This window comes from Podarcis tiliguerta (genome assembly GCF_965153285.1).
Source record: "Podarcis tiliguerta genome assembly, chromosome: 11".
Classification (NCBI taxonomy): domain Eukaryota; kingdom Metazoa; phylum Chordata; class Lepidosauria; order Squamata; family Lacertidae; genus Podarcis; species Podarcis tiliguerta.
This window is the reverse complement of record NC_139544.1, coordinates 49,155,110-49,175,485: the sequence shown is the minus strand read 5'-3', so window position 1 is coordinate 49,175,485 and position 20,376 is coordinate 49,155,110. Positions and strand designations below refer to the sequence as shown.

The 20,376-nt window shown below is 42.3% G+C and overlaps 1 protein-coding gene across 2 annotated transcripts in view; it reads right to left on the bottom strand.

The window, feature by feature from the left end:
• Positions 1-20,376, bottom strand: part of ATP8B1 (ATPase phospholipid transporting 8B1) — a 73,598-nt gene that overhangs the window by 31,242 nt on the left and 21,980 nt on the right. For both annotated transcript variants that reach the window (XR_014502779.1, XM_083402690.1), the window contains exons 2-5: positions 12,280-12,471; positions 3,025-3,122; positions 2,178-2,291; positions 927-1,025 (exon numbers count right to left, since the gene is read on the bottom strand). Coding sequence is in view for 1 of the 2 variants with exons in the window: in XM_083402690.1 (XP_083258816.1) it covers positions 927-1,025; positions 2,178-2,291; positions 3,025-3,122; positions 12,280-12,457 (489 nt within the window). In the remaining variant the exon portion in view is untranslated. The remainder of the gene's footprint in view (positions 1-926; positions 1,026-2,177; positions 2,292-3,024; positions 3,123-12,279; positions 12,472-20,376) is intronic.

The window sequence follows — 20,376 nt, the reverse complement described above, 5'->3', positions numbered from 1 at the left end:
AAAAGGAAGAAGAAGGGAAAGAGATTAAAAGAACCTATATCGTTGTTGCTGTTGTCTTAAAGCACAGCTGGGCAACTTATATGAGGTCCTCAGACTCCTCCAGCACAGCTCCTTAAGCCCAGAAGAATGAATGGAGTTGGAATGAAGGCGTGTGTGTTTAGAACCCCAATACCTTACAGAACATCATCTTCTAATTGAGTGTTCCCATGTCCCAGCACCAGAGGCCTTCTCTATTTCCCACACCCCTAGGAACTATCCAGGGGATGGCAACAAGGGAATGGGCTTGTGTCCTCCCCCCTCGTCTACAGAATTCTCTCCCCCAGGGAGCCTCGCCTGGCACCAACACTGACATCTTTAGCCAAAGAAGTTTATCTTCTCCCAGGAAACTGAGTGGTGTTTGTTTTTGCTTTGCTATCTGTGGTGGACAGGGAATGGGTTGTTCATATGGTTTGATCTCCTTCTGCTTTGCTTTCAATTAATGCGCATGTTACTATTATTTGTAAGACCTTTTGGGGGGGGGAGATGTTTGTGTAAAGTGGCTACTAAACTTAAGAAACGGTAATAGCAGTAATCATCCGTTCTATTTTGAATGAACAAAATTAAACTTTGTACATTCCTTGATAGGTCAGAAGGCAAAGAATGGGAAGCCCCAATTGCGCTGAATAATCATGCTAGGAACAAAGGTTTCGCAGATTCATTCTTTGGGGTGGCATAAAACACAATTCTCTCTTCTATTTATTTGTTGCAGGTCACCAACTGACCTGTTGTTACAATTATAATTTGTCATTCACCCATTTTGTTCTTTGGTTCAGGAAGGTTTCTTGTGACAATTATTTTAACTACCCCAATATAATGTGGGGGGGGGGGGGAGAGAAACACCCTGAAATGTAAAAAGAGGAAGAATACATAACTAAAACAATGCTTACAATATCATCCACTAGGTCTTTTATCGCAGTGATGCCGAGAACCAAGAGTAAAGGTATCAGAGTTGTATACCATGAGAGGGTGGTTATCTGAGGAATGCACTGCAAGGGGAAAAAAAGAGGAATATTTATGTATGCACGGTATTTATTATTTTTGAAATTCAAAAAAAACCACCTACTACCCTGCATTTACGTCCAAGGTGTTTTACACATCTGTAGACGCCATTATCTCAGTAGTAGACCACATGGCTTTCAATATACAGTACAAATTTTCACACAGTAAATACCTTTGAACTGTTAACTCTTCTTGCCTGGCACCATGAGGAGTCCTGTCCCCCCCCCCAACCTCCACTAAGGTACGTTTTGAAAGGCAGCAATGGTCAGAAGAAGAGCTGCACTAGCAAGTAAACAGGCAGGTGTAATGAGAGAGCAGAGCATGCTGTTAACCGAGACAAGCTTGCATCTACACGTTAAGCTCAAAACCAGTTCCAGCACCACAGCTGATCCTCCAGGAATGAATGGAATTGCAGTTACGCAGAGAGAAGGACTTTAAAAGTTGAAAGCTGGAGAGCCATTGTTCTCTCAAGTCAGGGTGGAGTGATTCTCTAAGCCCTAACACCTACATGCTCCATCGTTCTGAACTTCCTGACAGTAAGAGCTGTTCGACAGTGGAATTTGCTGCCAAGGAGTGTGGTGGAGTCTCCTTCTTTGGAGGTCTTTAAGCAGAGGCTTGACAACCATATGTCAGGAGTGCTCTGATGGTGTTTCCTGCTTGGCAGGGGGTTGGACTCGATGGCCCTTGTGGTCTCTTCCAACTCTATGATTCTATGATTCTATGATTCTATTCTATGATTCTATGATTCATGCACTAAAATAATAAATTTAAAAATCAATCAACCCAGATATCCTCTTTGACCATTTCCTACTGATAATGGTACCTGACTTTCCCAACCCTTCAGTTTTAATAGGCTCAGCTGCAGGAGCAAAGGCAGATTTAGGGGAGAACAGCCAGTTCAGTCGAACTGGGTCTTGGGGTCAACGCTGGGGGCACCATAACTACGATTCAGAATGAAGAGCGATAGGTGGAGGGGTGCTGAATTTTGGCATCACACAGGGTGCTGCTGAAATTTGAGACCCCAAGATCTGCCACCTATGAAGAGTTGTACTTCATCACACACCTGCTTTAAATGGGGCACAAAGGGGGTGGGGGTAGGTAAGCCAGTCTCCACAATGAATTATACAGTCCTGTTTTACCTGTAGAATAAGTAGAACCAAGAAATAGAAGTTGGCGACCCTTTTAAACTGTTCAAATAAATTCAGTGGCAAGAAGGTAATAGGATTATACTTGTAGGTTTTGATTGCATTCCCCTGTGGAAGAAGACAAAGAAGCATATTACAGAAAAAGCATTAAATATACTAACAAGGTAGCATTTCATGTGAAACGTTATCATTTAGTGAAATCATCCTTCAGTTAGGCACGTTTTCCCACTAGTAACCACCTTGAACAAGTCATATGAAATGGATATGGGGTGTTCGTGTACTGCGAAAAGGTGTAACCCGTGGGTAGGCAAACTAGGGCCCGGGGGCTGGATCTGGCCCAATCACCTTCTAAATCCGGCCCACAGATGGTCTGGGAATCAGCGTGTTTTTACATGAGTAGAATGTGTCTTTTTATTTAAAATGCATCTCTGGGTTATTTGTGGGACATAGGAATTGGTTCATTTCCCCCCAAAAAATATGGTCCAGCCCCCCACAAGGTCTGAGGGACAGTGGACCGGCCCCCTGCTGAAAACGTTTGCAGACCCCTGGTGTAACCCATTTCATGTTATCAAAGAGTTTGGTGCTGTGATAAAACGAGGCATAAAAAAAAGCAAAAAAACCAGCAGGAACTTTTTCCTCCACGTCAGGTGTTGAATTGGAATGGATGAAGGATGAGAAACTTGTGGTTCTCTAGACTCCAACTCCCATCAGTCCTATCTAGGGCCAATGCTTAGGGATGATGGGATTTGTACTCCAGTAATGAAAACCAACGAACCACGACTAGTTGATCCCTGGACTAGGTGAAGGTCCCCTTCAACACCATGATTTTAAATCCACTTACTGCATATTTACTTTTCTTAAGGCACAGATAAGCCGTTTTCATAAATTGGGGCTGTTCATAGAAGGCACGATCATTTGCTTTAACTTGCCAGCCGCATTCTGAAAGATAAAACAAAAAAATGAAAACCATAAAGTGTGACAATCATGAACTTAATAATCAAGTGACTGAAAGCAGGAAATTTATTAACTCCCACCGGCATATGAAGGCTAGAATGGTTAGGACCCCCATCCCACTCCCCAGTTAGCAGTCTTAGCATAAGGTAAAGTAAAGGTACCCCTGCCCATCAGGGCCAGTCTTGACAGACTCTAGGGTTGTGCGCCCATCTCACTCAAGAGGCCGGGGGCCAGCGCTGTCCGGAGACACTTCCGGGTCACGTGGCCAGCGTGACATCGCTGCTCTGGCGAGCCAGAGCCGCACACAGAAACGCCGTTTACCTTCCCGCTAGTAAGCGGTCCCTATTTATCTACTTGCACCCGGGAGTGCTTTCGAACTGCTAGGTTGGCAGGCGCTGGGACCGAACAACGGGAGCGCACCCCGCCGCGGGGATTCGAACCGCCGACCTTTCGATCGGCAAGCCCTAGGCGCTGAGGCTTTTACCCACAGCGCCACCCGCGTCCCTCAGTCTTAGCATACCCAAGATCAAAAAGAAACTACAAATGCAACAAAGATGAGCAGTGGAACAAATGGCGAGTGTTCTGCTTTTAAACATTTACTCCTTGTTCAAAGAATTAACAGAACAAGGGAACCCTAAGGAATTCCAAACAACTTCCCTTGATTTGCATAATTTCAAAACTGCCTACAAGCTGTTTACTTTTGCTTCCGCTAAGTCAGAAGTGGGAGAACAAGTTAGCCGTGGGAGAGAGAAATAAGCTTTACTACCGGAATGACCTTGGTGAGAACATCCCAGGTAAATACGATGCAATTTGTGGTGATGTCAACCATTTGTCTTTTAAAAAAATTAGCAAAGAACAGACTGGAAATCTCACTTAAAGGTTATCCTTATGACTCATCTACTGGTGGATCCAGAGGAGAGAAAAGTTAATTTACTGCCACAACTGTTTTTCTTCATCTCAAACCTACTTTTCACATCAGCATGTAGAGCAGGCTTCCTCAAACTCGACCCTCCAGATGTTTTGAGACTACAGTTCCCATCATCCCCGACCACTGGTCCTGCTAGCTAGGGATCATGGGAGTTGAAGGCCAAAAACATCCGGAGGGCCGAGTTTGAGGAAGCCTGAAGTAGAGCCATTGGCAGGGTGGATAAAAATAAATGATTTTTTAAAATTAAAAAAAAAAATGGATTTTTTTAAAATTTAAATTGGATTTTTAAAAATATAATGCTTTCAGAGGAAAAATCTTTCTAAAGATAGTTTTCTATTTAACTTACATTATAGTCCTTCAGGAAATAAGGATTTGTTTTCAAATGTTGCATGAGGCTTTATATGCAATGTTTTAATTTTTTGGTAAATGAATTCCATTAATCCATTCACAATGTCACGCTCTTCCAGAGGTTTCTGTAAGATTATTTGGGGCAGTTTTTCTAACAAGAATCTATTATCACAGATGCTTGTTTTTGCAGTTTTCAAAAGTGTGAATTTGTGTCTGCAGAGATAACATGCCTTTTCTTCACAGGGAAAATGTTGTAAAATAAACATACACAGAGTTGAGCGGGGGGGGGGGGGGGGACCTTAATCCCATTGTTCCGCTGCAAATTTATATACACAGAATCAGCCCCTCTTAAATACTAAGTTCCAAGAGGTTCAATGAACAGATTGTTTGGAGTGGAACAGATCTGCACAAGTAACTAAGTAAGAAGCAGTAAAAATGAAAGTGCAACCTTGTGAGCGGAATACTCCACAATTCTTGGGATCTTTGTGTAATAATTGTGCAAGTGAGCTGCATGTCTGTGCAACTCAGACTTGAGGCAAGTGCTGGAGGCACTTCAGGGCTGGCAACCTCTTCCCAATCCCACTGGGTTCCAACAAATGCACTAACACTTAACTGTACAGAATAGGCACCTGAACGTAGAAGCAAATTCAAATAGGGACGTGTGTGGAAATAGTAACTGGGATCTGTAAGTCCTTGGCAAGACCTTGAAGTGCTTGCCAGCCAACTAATAAGAGTTCGCTGGTTCCAGGCCCTTCTTCTCATTTGTAAATATTAAGAATGAGTCTTTCTGTAAAAAAAATATGATTTAAATCAAGTCTTACTGACTAGTGATTTAAATCGTGATTCAAATCAATTTGATTTAAATCAAATCGACCCTGGCTATTGGTTTATGCATAAATGCCCCATAAAGGGTGTGCCAAACTTGTGTGAATGCACTGTTTGTGTCAAATTGCACCCTGAGCCTGATAGTATATACCCTTTCAAAATCTACATTGCAAAGTCCTGAAATTATGATTATAGGAATTTCCATCACCACCACCCCACAGATAAAAACTGGCAGCGAATATGGTAGTTGTAGTTCTGGGGATTCTCAGCATTTACTGGAACAAATTTCAGAACTGTAGCTGTTATCTTTGCTGAGTTTTCTTGTTGAGAAGTGGGTTAGTCCATCTAAGCGGGAAATAATTATGTACTTTTGGAAGTGCATTACATATTCTAGGGGGATTTTTCTGGAGTGCCAGAAAAACTAAGTTAATAAAAGTAGAGAAAGTATGCTTTAAAATGTGGTGGTTTATGAGGGTTAAAAGAAGGGGGAAGTGATAATTTTTACAGTATTGCTTTGCATCAACTTGAAAATTCAAGCTTGTGAAAAACAGAGTTGGAAATAGCTGGGACAAGGATTGTTTATATGCTAGTGTAAAATACATAGGAAGTTAAGTACTACAACCCACATACCTATTTCCTACTTTCATGCATAGATTTATACTCCTTGTTTTATATTTATAAGTTAGACTAATAGTTTTCTCTGCATCCATATCTTATCTTGATTATATTACTATGCATTCCTGTATATTTATAGTATACTTTAGATGTAGAAATAAAATAAAAATAAGAAAACCCATGCATAAAATGTGGCCAGTTGTTTAGAGAAGTGTTTCCCAACCTTGGGCCTCCAGCTGTTTTCGAACTACAATTCCCATCATCCCTGACCACTGGTCTTGCTAGCTGAGGATTATGGGAGTTGTAGTCCAAAAACAGCTGGAGGCCCAAGGTTGGGAAATGCTGGTTTAGAGGATATGGCCAAATAAATTTCATTTTATATTTATAAATTTTTTTATTGCGTTTCTTTCCATAATTTTATAGGTTTATAAACAAATAAAGTAGTTACAAGAAACAAATTTTCTCTTTTTTAACAACAAAAACAAAATAAAACTTGGACTTCCCCACCCCTTCCGATTCTGCGTTCTTTGCATTAACAATGTCAGCATTTTGTTACCTTATTTCATACCTTGTTGTAACTTTCGAATGTTATGTATCCAAATACAATATATTATATCTCAATTTCAATACCTTTAAAATAAACATAACATATTCAATTTAAATTGTCTCCTTTTCTCTTTTGTCACTAATTTTACCATTTACTTAATCATATTCGCAGAAGCTTAACGTTTCCTAATCATGCACTTTCTTAGGATTCATACAGCTTATAATATTTTTTCAGATAATCTTTAAATTTTCCCCAGTCCTCCTCAATTGTTTCTTTATCCAAATCTCGGATTCTGCCGGTCAGTTCAGCTATCTCCATGTAGTCCATCAACTGCGTCTGCCAGTCCTCCAGCGTGGGCAAATCTTGTGTCTTCCAACTCTTTGCAATGAGTATTCTTGCTGCTGTGCTAGCGTACATAAACAAAGTTCTATCTTTCTTTGACATTTTCTGGTCCACCATGCCCAACAGGAAGGCCTCTGGTTTCTTAGGAAAGGTATACCTAAATACCTTTTTCAATTCATTATAAATCATTTCCCAGAAGGCCTTCACTTTTGGGCAGGTCCACCAGAGATGGAAGAAAGTCCCCTCTGCTTCCTTACACTTCCAACATTTGTTGTCAGACAGGTGATGCATCTTGGCTAGCCTGACTGGGGTCATGTACCACCGGTATATCATTTTCATAATGTTTTCCTTCAAGGCACTAGATGCCGTGAATTTCATTCCGGTGTTCCATAACCTTTCCCAGTCTTCAAACATAATATTATGTCCAACATCCTGTGCCCATTTTATCATAGCGGATTTAACTGTCTCATCCTGTGTGTTCCACATAAGCAGCAAGTTATACATTCTAGATAAAATCTTGGTCTTTGGTTCTAACAATTCTGTCTCTAGTTTCGATTTCCCCTCCTGGAAACCAACCTTTTTATCCATTTTAAAAACCTCTTGAATTTGAGCATAATGTAACCAATCTCGCACCTTGTTTTTTAATTTGTCCTGGCTCTGCAACTTCCAACCGTCTCCAATTTTTTCAATTAATTCCCAATATTTCGGCCAATAGGCCTCCATATTGGGTCTTTTTCGAGCTTTGGCCTCCACCGGTGATAGCCACCTCGGTGTTTTACTCTCTAATAAGTCTTTATATTTCGTCCAGACTGCAAAAATCGCTTTTCTGACAATATGGCTTTTAAACAATTTGTGAACTTTAACCTTGTCATACCATAGATATGCATGCCAACCAAATGCATTATCAAAACCTTCCAGATCTAGGACGTCGGTGTTTTCTAGCAAAAACCAATCTTTCAGCCAGCAGAAGGCTGCAGCTTCATAGTACAACCTCAAATCCGGCAGGGCAAACCCCCCTCTTTCTTTTGAATCAGTTAATATTTTATACTTTATTCGGGGCTTTTTGCCCTGCCAGACAAACTTAGATATATCCTTCTGCCATTTTCCAAAACATTCCTCTCTGTCCACGATCTGTAGGGTTTGAAACAAGAATAACATTTTCGGCAATACATTCATTTTAATTGCTGCAATCCTTCCCAACAAGGAAAGTTTCAATCTTGACCAAATTTCTAAATCCTTCTTTACTTCCAACCAGCATTTTTCATAATTGTCCTTAAATAAATTCAAATTTTTGGAAGACAAATAGATCCCTAGGTATTTCACTTTCTTTACCACATTTAATTCTGTTTCTCTCTGAAACCCCTCTGTTTCTGTAAGTGTCAAATTCTTGGTCAAAACCTTGGTTTTTTGTTTGTTCAACTTAAACCCCGCCACCTGACCAAACTCAGATATAAGTTCAAGAACTCTTTTTGTACTGGATTCTGGCTCCTGCAATGTCAAAACTATTCTGCTTGATGGAATTTAATTTCTCTCAACAGATCCTTTGACTTTGGTTTAGTTCTCAATTTTTTCTCTCCTTGATGTATTTTCTCCAGTATTTTATCTTTCTTTCCATTCCAGAGCTTCTTCTTAATTGTATTCTGTTGTATCAGAAACCCCCTCATGACAGCTTTGCTTGCGTCCCAGATCGTTCTTTTTTCTACTGTAGTATTCAAATTTATCTCAAAATAGTCCTTTAATGTTTTTTGGGCCTTTTTCACAATCTCTTGATCTCTTAAAAGAGTGTCATTCATTCTCCATCTGAAGGAACCGGTTTGAGTAAGTCTGAGATCTAATTTCAGAGCGTTGTGGTCGGAGCATGTTTTTGGGCAGATTTCCACCTTTTTAGTCTTGGGTGCCAGCCCCCTGGAGGTCCAGATTTGGTCGATCCTTGACCAGGACAGGTGGGCCTCAGAGAAGAAAGTTCCTTCTTTACCTAGGGGGTTCTTTGTCCTCCATATATCAATCAAATCCAGATTGTCAGTCATTTCAAAAAAAGTTTTAGGCAGTCTGCCGTCTGATGTTAGATTTTGGTTATAGGACTTATCCATATGTGTAGACACCACTCCATTCATGTCTCCCATCATTATGATGTTAGCATAGTCCAGATAGTCCAGCAGCGTCTCATGCAGCTTCTTGAAAAATTCTGATTTCCCGTCGTTTGGAGCATAAATTCCTAGTATCAATATTTTTTCTCCTTGGGTCTGGATTTCAATTGCCAGAATTCTTCCATATTCATCTTTGAATAAAAATTTAGGTATCAGGCTCTCCTTAGCATAAATCACCACTCCTCTTTTCTTTACCTTGTCTGAGGAAATAAACTCTTGGCCTAGTCTTTTGTTGACCAAAACTTTCCTGTGGAGCCTGGTCACATGGGTTTCTTGTAAACAAATAATATCCAATTGTTCTTTCTTCAATATATGAAACAGTTTCCTTCTTTTCTCCGGGGAATTTCCGCCATTTATATTCCAACTAAGTAGCTGCAGAGACATCCTGAACTATTCTGTTACACCTAGAGCGGTGTATCTTCTTTTTCCTCTAATTCCGAGGGTTTAGGCGTCCCTCCGCCTGCTGGCAGAGTGGGTCCTGGTTTAAGTATAGGCCAAAGGGCTGCTGCTTCTTTTTGGAGATCTTCTCCGTGGTCGTGCTGGAACTTTTGTAGATCCTCTGGTAATCTTATTTTAACCTTCTTCTGTTTGTAAGTAAATGATAGTCCTTGTGGGAACTCCCACCTATAAGGGATTGAGTTAAGTCTCAACAACTTAGCCAATTCTGAATAGGTGGCTCTCAGATCCAATAGCTGTTTAGGAATATCTCGGTAGATTTCCACCCTTTTCTCTTGTATCTCAATTGAGTTTTTGAAGTGTAGGCCTAATATTTTGTCTCTCTCCTCTCTTGATCTCAAAGCTATTAGACAGTCTCTAGATCTATCTTTTCTTACCAATCTTCCCAGTCGAAAAGCCGATACTATTTTAAAATCACTTTCTTCTTTTAAGCCCCAGAACTTTGAAAATTCTGTTGTCAAAAATCCAATCAAATCTTCTTGTTCGATTTCTGGGACCGCCCTAAGCCTAAGATTAGTCTCCCGGTTTTTCAGTTCCACCAAAGAGAGATAGGTTTGTTGGTCCCCTATCTGTTTATGCAGAGGCTTGACTTCTGCTTTAACTTCCTCAACCTCTTTTTTAGCTGATGTTGCAATTTCAACGGCTTCCCCTGCCAATTTACGGTTCTCTTCCGTTGCTCCTTGCAATTTTTCAATTGCTTGGGTGTGTTGGGAAACCTGATCTGTCAATTTCTGGATCGAGGATGTAGCTTGGTCAATTTTTGTTGATTGGTTATCAATTTTTTGATTTAATGTTGACAATTGTTCCAAAACTTGTTTCAGTGCTGCCTCTGCTCCTCCTGATGCCATATCTTCCTCTTCAGATTTTTCAGGCTTTTCACTTTCTACTTTTTGTGTTGCAAGCACAGCAGGCACTGATAGTCTACGTCCCTGAGTTAAAGTTGTTTGCAAAAGCTGTGCCTGCTTTTTTGCTTTTTCTTTTTCCTTAGCTTCCTTAGCTTTGGCTGCTCTTGTCTTTCCTGTACCACTCATCAGTCAATGTTCAAGGTCAGATGTTGTAATCCCATGGGAAAGACAAGTCCAAATTTATAAACAGTCTGGAGAAAGAAAGTAAGCAAAAAAAACTTTTCCCAGGCCTTTGTTATCCAATGTCCTCTAGGGGGAGTGCCACCAAAAGTTAGTAAGAAGAAGGTAACTTTTCCGCCATTAAAGTTTCCGTTTTCAAAAACAATTTTAAAAGCAAGTTAGTTCCAAAACACTAAGAAAAAAGTCCTGCAGAGCACTTTAAAACGTTTAACAATGTTCCAACAAGGTGCCTGCAATTGTATCCACTCAAACTAAGTAAGCCCAAAAGTTGCACTTCAGTTACAAAAGTATCTGGAAGTTTGTAACAGTTCCGCAGTCAAGCAACTTCACCCGGCCACCCGAAGATTTGGGGTTAGAGTCTTCCCTCGCCCCATGGGGGACCGCTCCAAGTCCAATTTAAACTGTATTTTTTCTTCCTTTAAGAATAGAATTTCAAGTGTGCACGAAAGTCCCACTTTAAAGCCTTAAAGCTTCCCTGTTCACAGCGCTTTCCGCTCTTTAAACAGTCTGCTTTGATCTTATAAGCAGTGCCGGAAGACGGACTTCCTCTTTCTCGTCTCCCGGTTTCAGCCAAATTTCTTCAAGTTATTGTAACAAATCTTAAGTCCTTACTCACGGGTTTGCTGTTTCAGAGTAGTATTTTTTGGAAGAAAGGTCAGCGCTCATCCGTGACAGCCGCGCGGCTTCGCCTCCGCAGAAAGAGCGATGAACTCACAGCACCGCTCCCCCTCCTTCACTCCGGAGCCCCTTACGGGGTCCCTTCCGCGAATTTGGGGTCGCTCCAGGTGCCCGCCGAGTCCCACGGCCACGGACTCTCTCTGTCCGTGGTTTTTCTTGATGGGTTGCCGCTGCGCCGTAGCGAAACAACCCTTTTCTGCGGTGCCCCTCTTCAGAGCTCGAAGAGGTCCGCCATCACGGTTTCGCGCCGCCTCCGGAGGTCCAAATAAATTTCATTTTAAACAGGCTTATGCCACTTCCAAACCACATTGGTAGTTTCCCTGTTGGATCAATCTAGGAATGACCCTGTGGTGTTTTGGAAACTGAACAGTAAAAACATAACGCTCAGAGTAATGGCTTCCGACAAAGGTGGCTGTTGGAGGATTTAGGACAGACTTCATATGGTGCAGTGATGGCCAGGGCTGGCCCAATACATTTTGCCACCCGAAGCAAGCCACAAAATGGAACCCACCACCACCACACCAGGGAAGGAGTGAGTGAAGATCTCCATCAGAAACAAGTTGGGAAACTCAAATCAGCCTTATTCAATGGTCACGTGAAAATCAAAGGCCATTGCAGTGAGGAAAATGGGCCAGCTCTGAATCTTGTTGGGTGGGTGCACAACCCAGGAGACCCCAGAGGGCAGCCCCCACCATTTCCTTACTAGGGGGTGGGAGTAGACCAGCCGCATCTCCTATTCTCCAAGAGGCCACTGTGGGGGCAGCACTGGTGGGGGGAGTCAGACAAGGGGGTGGCAGAATGTATTGGGCTATCGCTGCCACAGTGGAAGCAACAGCAGCAGACGAAGACTTCCTTGGAGCTGCTGCTCTTGTGGGCCACCTTGCCTCATGTGTGGGCCGGCCCCGGTGGTGGCCACCAATTTGGATGGCTTTAAAAGAGGATTAGACAAATTCATGGAGAATAAGGCTATCAATGGCTACTAGCTATGTTCTGTCTGCTAGCTATACTAGTTAGTGGGGGTGCCACAAGTGGGGAGAGTCCTGCCAAGCTCAGGCCCTGCTTCCCATTGGCATCTGGTTGGCCACTCCACACAGAACTGAATGGGCCTTTGACATGATCCAGCGCGGCTCACCTTACATTCCCCTTCCAGAATCATTCACGTCCGACTCACCTTTTCTAAGCGTATCTCGAGTCACTTCCACCTCTCTGTTGATACGGTTTTGCTCTGGCTCGACAGGAGGCGGAACGTCCAATTCATCCTCTGTCTCATCATCGCTATATGGCACCTCTTCGTCGTTTGGTTGGGAGTCCTCGTCAAAGGTAGTTTCCGAATCTCTTTCCGAATTCATCCTCCTAGCCGTTCCTAAAGCCGGAAATGAAAGCAAACTTGAGTTCAGCCTAGCAGAATAGCCACATGATACAGCCCCAACCACTGAGAGACTTTGCAAGCTGGAACAAAGTTCCCTTAGCACCACTTAAAAATAATAATAAAAGGTATTATTTTTTTCTGAATCTCAGTCATGCATCTGTTTTCAGTTGCCTGTCTCCTGAAGTGGTTGAAGTCTCTCACCTAAGACATAGTCCCTGGTAACAGATTAAACTGCCAAAGGAGGTTGGGCTGACTGAGAGTTCTGTAGTCTTGTGCAAATACACCTGGGAGTTTACAGGCAGTAAAATGTAATGGTGGTGGTGGTGAAAAGGATCATTTTCTAAGTGAATAGGCACAGCTAAAAACTTCGTATATTCCAGCCTTGATTGTTCTTGGCTCACGGTGCTAGCAGACAATCAAGTTCAAGGTGGACTACTGAGGGGAGGGCATATACTCTACATCCAAAGGGAAGTCAATTCACCCATCAAATTCCTTTCAAAGAGCCAGAGGGTTTTAGCTGCCTCCATATACGTGAGCAACACACATGCTTTCCAGGTGTGAGATCATGGGTGGTGAAGATCCTGTGCCCCTACAAAGGACGTTGGACTCCAACTCGCATCAGCTCCCAGCCATGATGGCTCATAGTCAGGGATGATGGGAACTGAACCCCAGAAACATCTGGAGGGCCACAGATTCTTTATCCCTGCAGCAGGACTTCCATTTGAACTGTCAGAGAAAGGAGGGAAATCAGCCTGGATGTGCACATCTGTCACAGTGTCAACAGTTGCCCAAACTTGATAGTGATTTCAAGGATTCAAAATGGTCCACATGCACTATACAGTTGTTGTAAACAAAGCTGGTGTCTTATTATCTCCGTATTAAAGATGAGGAGGACTGAGGCAGAGAGAGAGAGCAGTGTGCCTAGTGAGTTCGCAGCAGATGTTAAAATTTGATCCTAGGACTTTCTGATTCATTGCTCTGGTTCTTCACCTACCCGACACTGGGATTTCTGCACTCATCCCTTTTTAGCCACCATCCTCATCGTCATGGCAAATTTAAACACATCAGAAAAATTCTCAAAGTAGTGTACAGATAAAATGCAGCTAAAATCCATAAAACCAATGAAAAACAACATCAACCTTGGGGACAGAGATACTGTAACTTTTAAAACAAATGGAGGCAACTGAAAGATGTGCTTTCAAAAGCAAAAAAGTGTAACTGTCAGATTGCATAAAGCTTCAGACAACTTCCAGTTAAGCCATTTTAATCACGTTGAAAGGTCAGATTTATCTGCAGCTTCAACCTTATACAGGCAGAGTTATACATACAGCATTTGTTTCCCCAACACTGTACACAGGCAAAGACAATCCTAGATTTCTTCTCGATATCTGCATCCTGCAAATATACGTTATTCTCTCATTCACTTGGAGATGCAAACTTAGTTAATCAATGTATTAAAACTCAAATGTTTAACAAACCTTTCTTTCAACAAGTGGCGGGATCTAATAAAATTACCACATGCTTCTATCCTGCATGTGTACAGAGGCTGGACAGCTATCAGTCAGAGACGCTGGAGCTGTAGTCGGCATTACAGATCCTGCATTGCAAGGGGGCTCAGCTGAATGACCTCTGAGTACATGTTTTCATCTCTATGATAAAGGATTATTTGCCTAAGGCACAACCCTGGCATTGCCACCTGCCTTCAGCCAAACGTAGCTTGCACTCAGTCCCCAGAAAACTCCTTAGAATGAGGTGTGCAATTATGCAGCCATCTCTTATCAGTACAGCAACTGAATACTAAAAAGCAGGCCTTTGAAGCATATGTTATTAAATAAAATTTCTGTGTATTTGTGTGTGGAAATGAATAATAAAAGGGAGAAAGCTCACATATGTGCTCCAGAGATGACAATACAGGCAATTTTCCAATAAAACACAACAGCACAAAGAAGGGCACCTCTAATAGACCGTTTTGTTTCTTCTTAACGAAGCCTAACAGAACAGAATATGTTGTATTGTGAAGTATGACTACAATCCTTCTCTCTCAGGGGAACTGAACAATGGTTTTGCAGCAGAAAGTTGTAATTTAAAGAAGACACACAGCTTTACCCTCTGCCAATACCAAGCACTACACCCCACCCCACAAACCGATTGACTGATGATTTAATTTGTATACTGTTAATATAAGCAGTACGCAGAAAACTGAAACAACAACATTGCAAAGAAGTTACAAAACATATGAAAATCAACATCAATTCATTTTCCTTCTGGCACACCCTCTTCCTCTCAGCTTCTGGGCCCAAACAAACTCTCAGCTCACCCACAAAAGTCTAATAATAATAATAATAATAATAATAATAATAATAATAATAATAAATTATTTATATCCCGCCCTCCGCAGCCGAAGCCAGGCTCAGGGAGGCTAGCAACAATTAAATAATCAAACAATCAAATAATCCAACATTCTAAAAACATTCCATTATAAAATTAATTAAAATAAAATTAATGGCAACCGTTAAGCAAAATTCTGTGCAGGTTGCCAGAGGAGGGAGTCAGGCTGGGTCCTGACCAAAGGCCTGGTGGAACAACTCTGTCTTGCAGGCCCTGCGGAAAGATGTCAAGTCCCGCAGGGCCCTAGTCTCTTGTGACAGAGCGTTCCACCAGATTGGAGCCACAGCCGAGAAAGCCCTGGCTCTAGTTGAGGCCAGCCTAACCTCTCTGAGGTTAGAGTTCCTGGAAATAGTCACCCTAGTCTTTCACTCCAGACTTGCATTTTACAGACTGGCCCAAGGTGGATGGTACATCCTCAGGCTGCCCACAGTTGTGTCCCATTCAGTTCCCCTCTCCACACCCAGTTCCAGGTGCAGCACAGTTTGTTGAGTTTCCCGGGGGGTCCAGAAGATGGGTTGAGAAACCTATGCTCCTCTGAAAAATTGCTGGATGACAGCTTCCACCATCTGATCATTGGACCCTGCAGGCTGGGGCTGGGGCAGGGCAGGCAGGGAGGTTGGAACCCAACAACATCTGGAAAGCCACAGGTTGCCCATCCTTGCAATAAAGCTTGTTAAAAAGTACTAAAAATTTCGTGGGTAAGAAGCATATGCAATGGGAATCCAAAGCTCAAGGGAAACTCATTTGAAAGTGGAACGAACTTAAATAGTGTTGAAATTTAACATGAATGTCACTACGCTTTAGGGCGCTTAACGGACAAATTAGTTGGATTAGATCATTACATTTAAATTTAAATTTTATCAAATATAAAAGCTGCCTTTCTGGGATGTATAAAGGAGGTAAGCTTACAATTCTACAAGCAGTTACCATTTGCTAGAGGGAATGGCTGTTTTCATTGCTTTGTTTCCCATTACATTGACTGGAGCTGCCAAAACAGACTGAAGAAATAAAAAGTATGTTCTAAAATTCAGAGCCCTGACAATTAAGATTGGGTTTAAAAGGAACTTGAGTAGGAGAATGGAGCTCCACATCCCTGGGCAACAATCACAGCCTGCAGAGAGACAGTAGTCATAACAGCCCAATTCCGGTCCTCAATCATCCATGCCACAAGGACTTTAAATCATGATTTTCCGTTTGAACTCTAGTAAGGCTACATAAATGTGCTTCCACACCTGCATATACTAGGAAGACTGTTTTTGCTGATACAGTCTAGGCTAGGGAGTGGCCCTGTTAATGCCTAACAGGGTAATAAAAAAACACACAAACCAAAGCCTTTTAGCCGCTCCCCTAGCCAACTGTTCAACAAACTCTTTGTGCTGGATACCGGATATTCAAAAAGAAAAGAGTATTATGACCCTGAGCAGTTCCTTTACAAAAAATAATAATGAGAGAGAATCGTGACAAATCAGTTATGCTAACTATCCACACACCAGATCCCCATTTTATATGAAAGAGGTACACTGCTCACGGGACATGTACAATTGCTTTTATTTTTTTTAAAAAAATTGTAGACCGCCGGGTAAGCTGAGCAACACACTCCAAACAGGTTTTTAGAAAGAAAGAAAGAAAGAAAGAAAGAAAGAAAGAAAGAAAGAAAGAAAGCCTTCTGGCGTCGATTTAGTTTCTGAAGACCTAAATGCAACTTGGGTGATCTCATTCTGACTCAGCAGTATTTTTCTCCTTCATCTCAAAACACAACAAGCCTATATTGCTAATAAAGGCAATAACAACAAACTCAAAGGAATTGTGTATTGTGCCACTTAAATCAACAGTCAAAGAACTAAAGCAACATGCCAGTTTCAAGGATACAACCTCTCTCCCTAACTAGCTCTCAAACTCCATGACTGCTTTTTTTGTTGTTGGTTCAAAGGCTAAAGCAACAAAATGTGTTTTAGGTCGCCTGGAGACCTTTGGGTAAGCAGGCGGCTAACAAGTTTAATAAATGATGGTGGTGGTAAATAATAATAAAGCAGCACATGGGACATAACGTAAGTTACAGGCAAGTGAGTATCTGCATATGCTTGCCAACCTCATAGATTTGTTGAAAGGATATGGAGCAGAGGGTTTTGTTGATTCTAACTAAGCAGAACATAAGTAATTCATATTATCAATCATTTTAGGAGGTACGATTAGGAATGGAGCTCTTCCTTTGAAAATGCTGGAGTTTTGCAAACTCCAGCATGGCAGCAATCCCACTTTCCCGGAACCATTTCTAAGGACCACAACAGTGTCTCTGCTTCTCCACTTTCAGCAATCCCTTTTGATTCCCATCAGATTCAAAAGAAGAATCCTTCTAAAAACTTGAACTCATGGAACTTTCGTCTGCCAATCGTCCAGACAAAGAAGGTTGCAGCTTGAAAGCAAACCTTGATCAGTAGCCACCAAGAGTTTCGTCATCCACGTAATATAACACAGACCAAATATTCGCAGTGGACAAGATGATATCATGTTCTTCCAAATCTTCATAGGGAAATTTCTTTTCTATCCAAGGGTTTCATCATTTTTGTATTTAATAGCGCCCCAGAAGACACACTCTGCAATTAATTATGCTCCTGAAATAAGCACTTTTTAAGACAATCCCACGTCAAGCACAGTGCAGAGCTAATAAGAGCTTAAGGCATCTAATTCTTTTCTGCCACTCAAGTCAATGGCTTTGTTCAATGCAACAATCAGGTCTGGGGGGGGGGACCCCACGTTTTACTTCTTTATAAAGGTAAAGGACCCCTGACAGTTAAGTCCAGTTGCGAACAACTCTGGGGTTGCGGCGCTCATCTTGCTTTACTGGCCGAGGGAGCCGACGTTTGTCCGCAGACAGTTTTTCCGGGTCATGTGGCCAGCATGACTAAGCCGCTTCCGGCGAACCAGAGCAGCGCATGGAAACGTTATTTACCTTCCTGCCAGAGCAGTACCTATTTATCTACTTGCACTTTGATGTGCTTTCGAACTGCTATGTTGGCAGGAGCTGGGACTGAGCAACGGGAGCTCACTCCGTCGCGGGGATTCAAACCGCCAACCTTCTGATTGGCAAGCCCAAGGCTCAGTGGTTTACACCACAGCGCCACCCGCGTCCATTACCTCTTAGATTACATTGTATAGTCTTGCTCCTGAACCATGCAACGTTGCTAACTTCAACAAAATATTTTATGTAAGGTCATCCAGGAACCCTACCCCTTGTAAAGGTGACAAGGTGAACTCCTATGTCCCTCCTCAGCACCCAAATGCTCAGCCGACTAAGCCAATGCATGCTGCATTGTCATCCCACCCTCAGTAGTGCATGGCTGTACATAGGGGGTAGCCTTCAACCCACTGAGGCGAGGAGTTTCACTGGCACAGGGAAAGCAAGCAGACTGCCACTTGCTTCTTCCTGGTCTGGAAACCGGTTTGCTAGCCTAGGTCAGCTGAGCCCAGATACTCTGAAGACTCAAATTTGAACAGGTTGCAGACTTGTTACGAGCTCGAAGGAAGTGTGACCTTTTACACACCCCTTTACTCTCTTTCCCAACAATCATTTTGGGCACTGGAGGGGAGGGGGACTATTCAGGCTCAGCCTACCGTTGCCTCTGAAATAACTGCAGATGAAGGAAGAAAGATCTCTAAGCCAATTCTCCCCACCCCAGCCTGACTGATACGTTGGGAGGGAAGGAGCAAACAAAAAGCCAGTCATTTTCCTCTCCTCTGCAATTACACTTGTGTATGCATATAGATAACATGGAATGGCCTAGCGATGGATTAAACAAGTTTCGAATTCTGGTTTCCAGGCATTAGCACATCAGGTGAATAGGTAGGGAGCTACAGTGACTTCATGACGCCACATTCTATACAGCCACAGCCACAGTACAGTAGGTACTGCCTACTGTACTTCCAAACATAAACGCCAATCATCCATCCTCAAGTGGCTGTGTACATGCCTCAGGGAACATGCAGTTCACTCAGGACTTCCCAGCATATGGATAGAGCTGTTTAAGGAGACATTTGAAAGATTATACATTTTTTGTTGCAGCCTGCAGGAAGGCACTGGTCTCCAGACTGTCATTCCAGCAAGCTAACAAAATAGGTAGGAATCAGTGTTTTACTGAGCCAGTAGTCACTGACATCACGATGCAAGAACAGCAGCAGCACAGCATCCATTTTTTTAAAAAGTTATATACAGACATACTTTGATTTTCGAACAGCTTAGTTCTCGAACGTTTTGGCTCCTGAACGCCGCAAACCCAGAAGTGAGTGTCCTGGTTTGCAAACTATTTTTGGAAGCTGAACGTCTGACGGGGCTTCCGCGGCTTCCGATTGGTTGCAGGAGCTTCCTGCAGCCAATCAGAAGCTGCACTTTGGTTTCCAAACATTTTGGAAGTCGAACGAACTTCCGGAACAGATTCTGTTTGACTTCCGAAGTACTGTGTTTAAGCCCTTTGCCTTTATTTCCGAACTCTGAAATGCACTGAAAACTAAGTAGTTTGCAGGAAAAGGAAGTTCCATAGCAAATGATCCAAAACAGGATCCCTGAAGGAACTCACGCTCATTCTTTCAATTACTCAGTCATTTTGCTATTTTGTTATTGCTATTCACTTGTTGCTATTTTTTTAATGCCAGCTTTCTGCAAACTAAGATAGTGCACGAAAAAAAAATCAAAGCAACAACAGCATTATAAATAACATTTAAACGTATGTCTGTGAAAATCACATTTTATCAGGGGAAATTGCCTTGTGAAAATTTGTATACGAGGCAAAACTGCACAAATCACATGTATACAGGAAAACCATGGAGGGGTGGAGGGAAGTTCAGGGATTCTGAGAATCCTGTTTGTAAAATAATAATAATAATAATAATAATTTTTTATTTATACCCTGCCCATCTGGCTAGACTTCCCCAGCCACTCTAGGCGGCTTCCAACAAAATATTAAAATACCGTAATGAATCAAACATTAAACGTTTCCCTAAACAGGGCTGCCTTCAGATGTCTTCTAAAAGTCTGGTAGTTGTTGTTCTCTTTGACATCTGGTGGGAGGGCGTTCCACAGGGCGGGCGCCACTACCGAGAAGGCCCTCTGCCTGGTTCCCTGTAACTTGACTTCTCGCAGTGAGGGAATCGCCAGAAGGCCCTTGGCACGGGACCTCGGTGTCCGGGCAGAACGATGGGGGTGGGCCAAGGCCGTTTAGGGCTTTAAAGGTCAGCACCAACACTTTGAATTGTGCTTGGAAATGTACTGGGAGCCATGATTATGATTTATGTATGATGATAAATGTTAAAAGTGAAAATGAATTTTAAAATGTAAAAAGAAGAAGAAGAAGAAGACTGGAAGAATGAGCAGCTGATACTGGCAGATCCCCAGCAATATGGAATGAGAGGGATAGGAAGCTCAGACAGTTAACCTTGGTTGGAGTAGCGGGTAGTATTACAAAAGTGTCCCTGTTTCCATCTGCGAAACATTGAGCAGCATGTACTCTTAACAACCTT